The sequence below is a fragment of the Plasmodium brasilianum genome, chromosome 12, assembly GCF_023973825.1.
Source record: "Plasmodium brasilianum strain Bolivian I chromosome 12, whole genome shotgun sequence".
Lineage (NCBI taxonomy): Eukaryota > Apicomplexa > Aconoidasida > Haemosporida > Plasmodiidae > Plasmodium > Plasmodium brasilianum.
In genome coordinates this window covers 252447-261959 of record NC_090125.1, presented here as the reverse complement: position 1 = coordinate 261959, position 9513 = coordinate 252447, and the positions used below count along the sequence as shown (strand labels likewise).

Sequence of the window (9513 nt, the reverse complement as noted above, 5' to 3'; positions counted from 1 at the left end):
TTAGTAGTAATCAATTCAGTTGCGATACCATAATCGTTTAAGCGTTACACAATTATAAACAATTAATATTATAGGAACAATTAAAATAATGCTTTTAACTTGTATGTGATTTATTATTCTTTGTACTAACTATTTTAATATTGCATGATTCTTTTTTATGTATGAATTTAGACATAATTTAATTTTTAATCTTCATGTATATGGAGAATATCAAATATAAGTTTAACATAACAGGAGGGAAAGTGCATTAACATAGTAGAAATACATTATGAGAAATTATAAATTTATGTTTTTAGTATTATTTTATTAAAACTCTTCAGTGGCATGTTTTTTTACAGGACGTTTGAATTTATTCTCAAACGAAATTAACTGCCATTTACAAGATGTTGAAATGGGAAAATTACATTTGGACTAATGCATATGTATTATTTTAATTGGATGGTTCTTTAAAAAATAATATATAGACATATCATATATTGTTTTTTTTATATTTTTGGGAAATATTTGAATATAAAGATCCGAAATATAACTTCTTTAAGTATATGCAATTTCATAATTACATAATTTTAATAAAGATAAAAGGAAAAATATGTTATGTAAGATATATGTATATATATGGCATCTAATTAACTTCATTCTAAATTAATATTATATATTTTGCGGAAGATAAAGAAAAGTAGGAACTCAGATCTTAGAATTTACCAAAATTTGTAAAATGAAAAACTGCATTTTAATTAGAATGTTATAAAAGATAAAATATAAGATGAATACATAATAATAATAAAAGAACTAATGCAAAAATGGTTAATAAATGAAAGTGAATTATGTTCATTGTTTGTAACATAGAAGAAGTAATTTTGTACTATATATTTTTTTTTCTATTCAATGAAAATATATTATTTGAAAATATTAAAATTTACAAATAAAAGATATTACTATTGGGAAAATATTAATAAAAAATTAATTTATATATTTAATTAGAATACTGGAATACAGCATATATTGTTTTTTTCAGAAAAAATACCTTAGTTAACGTGAACCGACATGTATGCGAATTTATTAAATACATTCACCTAAGGTGGATATTTTATAAAACATAATAATGTTATATATTTACAAATTTACACTCTATATAGAAGTACAAATGGGAAAGAAAAATTAATATAATAGAAATCTGAATAAAACAATTAGTAAAAATATAACTTAGGTAAAATAGTACATCCACACATACAAATACTTTTCCAAAATATATAAATAAAAAAATATGAAGAAGAAAACGAATAATTTAAAAACTTATGTTTTCTTATATTATTTTTTAAAAATTAAATATATAAATAAGTAAAAAAGTTATGAATGAACTATATGAACTACTTCATATAGGAATAACGCTAACTGTATTTGTTTAGATAAAAATTGAATATAACTCATATATCACTTTTATAATAGAACCTTTTGCATACTATGAAATGTATAAAATTTTACTCATATTAAAATATATGCTTCAAATTTAAATATTTCCGTGGATGATTCGTTAGTATAGTACTACTAAGAGCATAGAAAAATTTTCTACTGATTTGATCTAATTACTGTGTTCACCATTATTCAATTTTTATTATGTGAAGCATAAACAGAGTTTGCTTGTGATAATAATTCAAAAAAAATTACTTCATCTAAGGAAGGATTTAGGTGTGGGCTATATGAAAATATATATTTTGTTTCTGCTAAACTTGGAATAGTAAGCCTAAGCAAGTTTTTAGTTTTGGGGCTAGATATAATCTGAAAAAGTCGTTCGTATTTTTCTTGTTTAGGATGTGACGACTTTTTATTTAGTTTCTTTTTATATTTTATTCCTAAATAATATAAAAGAGTTGTTATAAATTTTGCTATTTCTTTTGCTCTTGGTATATATCCTTCATTTTTCATGGAATTTTCTTTTAATTCTTCATATACTTTAACAAGTTTTTCATTGGATACTGATGGATCATAAGAATTTAAAATCATAGCCACATAATCGGAAGGATCACAATTTTTAATATCGTTAAAGCAACTATTTTTTGAATTAAGACGTTTCTTTGTACCAGCTTGATAATACTTTTTTTGTATACATAATAATCTGCTTACCTTTACACCTAAGGTATTATTTATATATTTTTTCTTATTCCATGATTTTCTAGAGATTTTTGTCTAAAAATTTCAGTGAATATTTAATATTTATAAAAAAATCTTCATTTCATATGAATAATTTATTAGTTTTAAAATGAATATACGCGATTACAAAGAATGTATGGAAATTATTAAATGTAATAATAATTATACCTCATAGACATTCTGGAACATCCATATTAATAGGGAAAATGAAAAAATTAAAAAAAAAAAAGTTAATTTATTTGTAAGTGTCATCATTTAGAATTTATTTATAGATACCAAAAATTGTGTTATAATTGAATTTTCGGAATATAATTTTTTAGAAAATATTAAATAGAAGATTTATTATATTTTTTATTTATTGCTTTCTGATACTTTAAAACATTAAAATTATTACTTTTAAATATAATAATTACATAATATTTTCAAATGTAATACGAGAAAATGTATATTAAATAAAAACATTATAGTAATTTTTCTATGCAAAAATATTAACTAAAATAATATAAATAGAGTAAGTCCTGAAAAAGCATTATAAAACACATTATTATGTAATTGCAACTATGGAAATGCATGAATAATTTATTTCATAAAAATTTGTTAATATATTACGTAAGTATATTTATAAAGTGCTTCGTTATTTTGTTTATTAAAATATATAAAGTATAATAAAATTATCAGACATAATATATGTACTTTTGCTTTAGGATATATATCACTTTAAATTTCTGTATTTAATAAAAATAATGAAATATATATTAAGGTTGTCTAAAGTATTATATATGAAATTTTTTTTTTAAATAATTTGCAAGAAACATAACGATTATAGAAACGATATTTATATATAATAAATATAATTTAATAGAATTTACTTAATGAATATATGTTTTATACAATTTGAAAATAATTATATATTTTTTTAATAAATATTGAGCTTTCTGTTAATAATGAAATATATATTATTTTTGTTTTATTTTATTGTTGTAATTTATAAGATAAATAATATTTTTATTTTTAAAAAAAAAATAAAACATAACTTTATTTATTTTTCCTAGTAATTTAGTGGTTTTAATATTAATTAAAAAAACTTTTTAATATAATATTTGAAATAATAATAAAAATAAGGATTTGAACAAGTGAAAATTTTTTTTTAAAACTTTTGAGAAAAAAAAAAAAGTTAATAAAAAATAATAAATAATAAATTTATTTATGTTAAAAATGTTATCATGTATTATGTATACAAAATCAATTTAAATATTATTTATTTTTTATGCAGCTATTATTACTTGATTTACATTATAGAATAATGAAAAACGCATTTAATGGGCGATAAAAGCGGCTTTGCTCATATAAATTTTATAAATAAACAAAGTGATAACTAAAAAGAATAAATCTACATTACTAGGAATAAAAAATTGGTACGTATAATTGCGTAGTTTATTTTTACAGTAATACATTAAAATATTATTCATATTTTTTCATATTACATTAATACATTATGATTTAATGATATTTATTGATATAATATAAATATATATAACGTTTATTAAATAGTTGTTCGTTGTGTTATAATCTATAACGAACATGATGAAATCTCTTCTTTACGATAGTTATGTTTATAATAAATAATAAATAACTATTATTAATTAACATCTTCATTTATTAATATATACACATGCCAGTTAGTAAAAGAATTTTGTTTTTTAAAAACTGTAATATTGTTTATTATGTAAAAACAATTTTTTGTTAAATTTTATAACGATATATTGTTAACTATTTAAAATATATTTATATATTTATATTTTTATGTATGGAATTGCAATATTTAATGGCGTCTTTTACATTAAATTCCAAGAATATCATAAAAAAAGAGCGTTAGTTTGTAATGTGATTTAAATACATAAGCTCTTAACGTGTGTATTACATAAAAAAGCGTTAAGGACGATGAATTATAGCTTTGAAGTTTTTCTCTATTCATAAATTACGTTTATATAACATGAAATAATATAATAAATTTAAAAGAGAGTGTTTTAAATTGAAGGTCATTTTTATTTATAATACATTTTTAACATAATGTTAATAAAGAAGTTTATATATATTCAAATAAACAAGAATTTGATAAAAATTTATGAGTAGAAATTCTTTTAAAAAAAAAAACATAATATGTATAAGTATTAATAATTTGTATTTTAAATATCATTACTTATGTATCATGAGTTGCATGTATTCATAAAGTTTAATATTATATATTTACAATAATCTAATAAGAATGCAGTGAAATTTACTATATGAAAAAATATATAATAACCTGTATTTATTTCTTGACCACTGTCATTATGTACATTTCCAATAACTTGTATTAATTATCAAATATAACTAATATAAATAATCTTCATAATAATTGAACGAGCTATATATATTAGAAATATATTATACGTAAAATGAAATTACCGATTTTTTTGAATTAAAGTAATTTTTAGAATATGAATGTATATGAAAAAAAAAAGGTATAATTTATTACATAAATAAAACAAATGCAAAAATCAAATTGAAGCAACAGCAACGTTATGCTTTACTTTTTGATTATAAATTCCATATATCAATGTGTACTAAAATTAGTTTTTTAAAAATTTCTGAAAAATTATATATAAATTTTCTTTAATTTTTTATGTAATAAAAATATCTAAATATAAAAAGTAATTTAAGAGAATTCGTTTTTTAATGCTATATATTTATATTACATAAAACATAATAAAACTAAGCAAACGAAAAAAAGTGATATATTCTAAAGTTTTTGTAACATTTTTTCGAGGAGAAAAAATAAGTAATTTTAATATAATTATATTTTATTATTTTATCCTTAAATATTTTTTCAGCATTTATTATTTATTGCAATAAAATAATAATATATAGTATATATGAATAAGTTTTCTAATTTTTTGTTGTCTTACTTTAAGAATAAAAAGAATATTATATATATATTAATAAGTATTTAACTATACATATTAAATCAAATTCCCGTTTTATAATTATCTTTTACATTTAATATAATAACAATAATTATATTTTCCAAATAGTCAAATATATTTTAAACATTCACTTTAGGTGTCATAAATAGATATAAGAAACTGTATATCTTTGATATACAAAACAAAAGACATTTTTGGATAATACATATATATACATATAAATTTTTACAAATCTAACCACTATAAAATAAAGAATAAAATATAATGTTATTAAGTGTATTATAAATTTAGAAAATAAAATTATTTATTATATATATTAAGCCTTACATTTTATTAAACAGAAAAAAAATATATTTATTTAATAACATTTTCAATTAAAAATAAATTCATAAAATTTTATATTATATTATAATATACATATAAAAAAGTGATATTTACTGCATGTAACTATGTAGCATAATGTGAAAGAAAAATAAATTAAGAATGTAATAAAATTTTTTTTCTACGTGCACTAAAAATATTCCTATTATAAACCATACTAAAAATAAATTTCTCTTAAAGAAAAATATAATGTTTTAATAGTATTAAAATTTTATTGATAGATTACATAAAGAAAGAATAAGCAAATTAAATATTTACGAAAAACATAAAAAGGATTAACAAATTATATACATATAATTAAACCAAAAAATTTCGTGGGTTACTAATCTTCTATTTAATATTATTATTATGGAAATCTGGTCTTAATTATTGTGTATTAATCAAATCTATATATATCTATATATATATATAAGAAATTAATATGCATTTAAAATCATTAGTTATAAATTTAACATACCTTGTAATTTCGCTGAATATATTAGTTATTATGGATTCAATCAAAAAAATATTGCTTAGAATTACGAAAATTCATATTCTAATAATTAATAATAAAGAATTAATTTTTTTTTTATATGTGCATTAACAAATTCCTACTTTTATTGATTTGAAGATTAATGAAAATTTTTTCTAGATATTCTTACAGAAATAAAAAAAATTATGCATGTTATGAATATCGTTATAAAATATGTATATTAATTTTTACATATGGCATTTGCCTGTTTCTATTATATTTTTCATTTATGTACGTTCTTTTTCTTTATTCTCTTACAACATAATGATATTTTAAAAATATTTTTCACTTAGAACATATGTTTTCACTTAAATATCGTCCGAATATATTTTTGACATATGACTTTGAACTTATAAAATATGTTTTCTTACTACTTCAACGGTTTTTTCTAATTTCTCATCATTAACTGTGAAATTTACATTTGTATTTTATTCTTTTATGCAGTCATCTATCTTGCTCTTAAAGTTGGCTTCCTCTATATACCCTATATTTTCTTTATTTACCAAAATATCTTCGTTAACATCAGTTACGTTTTTTGGAATTTCTGAATTTCACCCTAAATTCAGTTCTTTAATCTATTAATTTATGGAGCTATCAAAAGATGACTCTCTATTATATAAATACTTTTATTTTTTCCATTTTTTCAGTGTCGTTATAAATACAAGTGTACAAAGTTTTTCTAGTACTACTTTTTTTACATATTTATATAATTCTTGATAATATTCTTCGTGCTCCATTTACTTCATATTTATTAATGGTACATCATTTACAGTTTCTTCAATTTCGAACTTTTATAAGATATTCTGAAATTTTTTTGTCAATCCATTAAACAAGTTCTGTTCGAAATAATGTTCATTAATTATTCCTTTTATTGATAACCACTCTTTCGATAGATATTTTTCTTTTTTTAACAATGGAACTTTTTCATTTTCATTAGAAGATTTATTTTTTAATTTTTCAATTTCAGCTATTTATGATCGTTCCTTTTTACATTCGTTTTTCAAATTGATAAACCAGTCTTCATTTTTCAATTTTTCTGAAAGTATTCTATGTCTTTCTATTCATTTATTCAATAACGATTTTTGTAGTTTAACATCATCCATTCTTTTATTATTTACTATTATCTATTGATCTTCTGTTACTTTTAAATGTGTTTTATATTTATCATTTGTAAACTCTTCTATACATATTGCTAAATATTCTCCTTTTATGTATTTCCATTTTTCAGTTCTGCATTCGTCGAGTACTTCCACATGTATTTCTATAATGCTTTTTGTTCTGTCCTTTTTTCTCTTTGATATTTTTGAGTTTTTGTTCGTGTAATGTTCGTTTATTTTAATTTTTTTATGATTTCTTCATCATTATATAATGGATATTCAACATGTTCATGTGTTAAATACTTGTTCTTTTTACCAGCAATGAAGGTGTTACTATTCTTAGTAATTTTACTTTTTATCTTTTTTTTCTTTTTTAAACAACCTTATTAAAGCGTCCTGCAATATGTTAAAATGAGATTTTTAAGAAATATTATTACAGTAATGATATGTTTATCATATATTTCACGCTTAAATTTTATATTACTTTAATAAAAAAAGCAAAGAGAATAACGAATTGAAAAATTATTAAAAAAAATGATACGCATATGGTAGATATATTTCTTTCTGGAATTTTAAATACGTTTTAAATATGTTTATTATTTAGTAGAGTTATTTCGAAAATAGTAAAGCAAGGAGCATTAGTGGTATCTGCAATTGTATAGAATGATGTTGGGCCTAAAGAACTTGGGATACGAATGAGTACACTTTGAGATGTCGAATCAGTTTTCTATGTATCACCCGAAGTTATTTTTTCATGTATGGTTTTTACTGTTCCTTTAGTAGTATCCAAAATTTTAAGAACTTGCGATATCACTTGTTGTGCAAAGAATAAAAATTCAGATACATTTATTGAAATTTCATCTAGAAAAGCTCTAGATAGTGTTAATGTTTTAGATTGTGACTGTTCTAAAGATGAAAGTGTCTCTTTTAATGTAGCTTCATCTGTGTATTCAAGAGGGGAAGGTTGTGCATTTTGCGTTTGTTCTATTACTATATTTTCTTCTGTTTCATATGTATATGAACCATCTGAAAGTTCATATAAGTCTACAAGTTCGAGTATATGAAATGGGTTAACTCTGAACACATCGCGATTTATGTCTTTTGGAAAATGGATTTTTAGTGGTTCTTTATGAGATGTTCCCGAGATTCTATTTTTTAAAAAAACATCATTTTCTTGATTATTCCAGTAATTATATTCTTTTAATTTCTTGACACATTTACTATCACGCTTAAAATTTTATAAATTATTATTCCCTATTTTATGGTTTTCAAGAGTTTTAAGCCATTTAATTTTTTCTATACAGAAATCTTCTGTTTGAGGGAACAACTTTAAAAGTTTTTTATCTTCCTCCTTTAAAATAAATGAGCATATTCCATAATTAGTACTCGATCCAAAGTTCCTACTGGATACTGTTTCAAGTACTCCTTCCCGAAGTTTATTCGATAAACTATTTGGAATTAAATCTTTTTGTCTGATTAGGTAACCAACTAGTTCTATGTATTCCTTCCTAATTGTATTCTTTTTAATATGTTTTCTTTTTAAGGCAAGAGTTTTACTTATAATATAACTTCTATGAACTTCCAATTTATTTGACAAAGCCAAGCTGTACAATCCCTCGAGTTCTTCCCTTAAGTACTAGATTTAAGTGAATTATTAGGAAATATTTAAGAATTAATTTTTGTGTAGGTAGTATTATTTCCTTTTTTTTATAATAAATATATTATTTATTCATAAATACAGGTATATTAAAAAAAAAATAAAGTATATTATCGTGGACCGTGAACCTCTCACGCTGACGCTATATTATTACTCTATGTCGTTGTAAAAATCCATCTGGAAGAAAAATTCGATTTTGCCTATGTTTATTTATCAATTTTATATTTATAATTAATATATATTAATTACAAGAAATTATAAAATTATCAACTATCTGGGAATTTGCTTGAGAACTTTAAAATGATTGAATATATCAATATTTATTTTATATAATTTTTATCATTTTTTTACATTAAATAACTATATTATAACTGGAAATATATCATAATCATGATTTCATACTAAATCATAGTACTGTATATATTTTTCTATAAAGTGCATATTGCCTTTATAAATGAAAATCCAAATAGCTATCAATAAAAAATTATATATAAGTAAAACGAATAGAAAATATGTACATTATCGTGTAAAAATATGATTAAATATGTATTGTGTTTTTTTTTTTTTTTTTCCTAATACAGGGGCATATATATATATGGATTATTACTTGTATCAATGTAAATAAGTGCTTTTATTCTTTTGATTATCCAAAACAAATATAAACTACGGATAAAGTAATTATTAGTAGTGATAAAAGCTTTTTTTTTTTATTTTGTTACTTTTTTTATTTATTTCTAATATAAGGCGTTAAAA

The 9513-nt window shown here is 20.5% G+C and overlaps 1 protein-coding gene and 1 pseudogene across 2 annotated transcripts; both read right to left on the bottom strand.

Annotated features, from left to right (window-relative positions):
• Nucleotides 1–1602: 1602 nt before the first annotated feature.
• Nucleotides 1603–2337, bottom strand: MKS88_004049 (uncharacterized protein; the record flags this gene model as incomplete). The annotated part of the gene is made up of 2 exons (XM_067217194.1): nucleotides 1603–2184; nucleotides 2317–2337. 2 exons carry the CDS (start codon nucleotides 2335–2337, stop codon nucleotides 1603–1605), a joined length of 603 nt encoding a protein of 200 aa, XP_067071647.1.
• A 4793-nt stretch (nucleotides 2338–7130) lies between these two features.
• Nucleotides 7131–8937, bottom strand: MKS88_004048 (annotated as a pseudogene). Its single transcript has 5 exons — nucleotides 8915–8937; nucleotides 8406–8731; nucleotides 7873–8300; nucleotides 7456–7499; nucleotides 7134–7359 (listed from the first exon to the last, which is right to left on the bottom strand). Coding segments are annotated over exons 1-5 (1047 nt in total).
• Nucleotides 8938–9513: the final 576 nt, after the last annotated feature.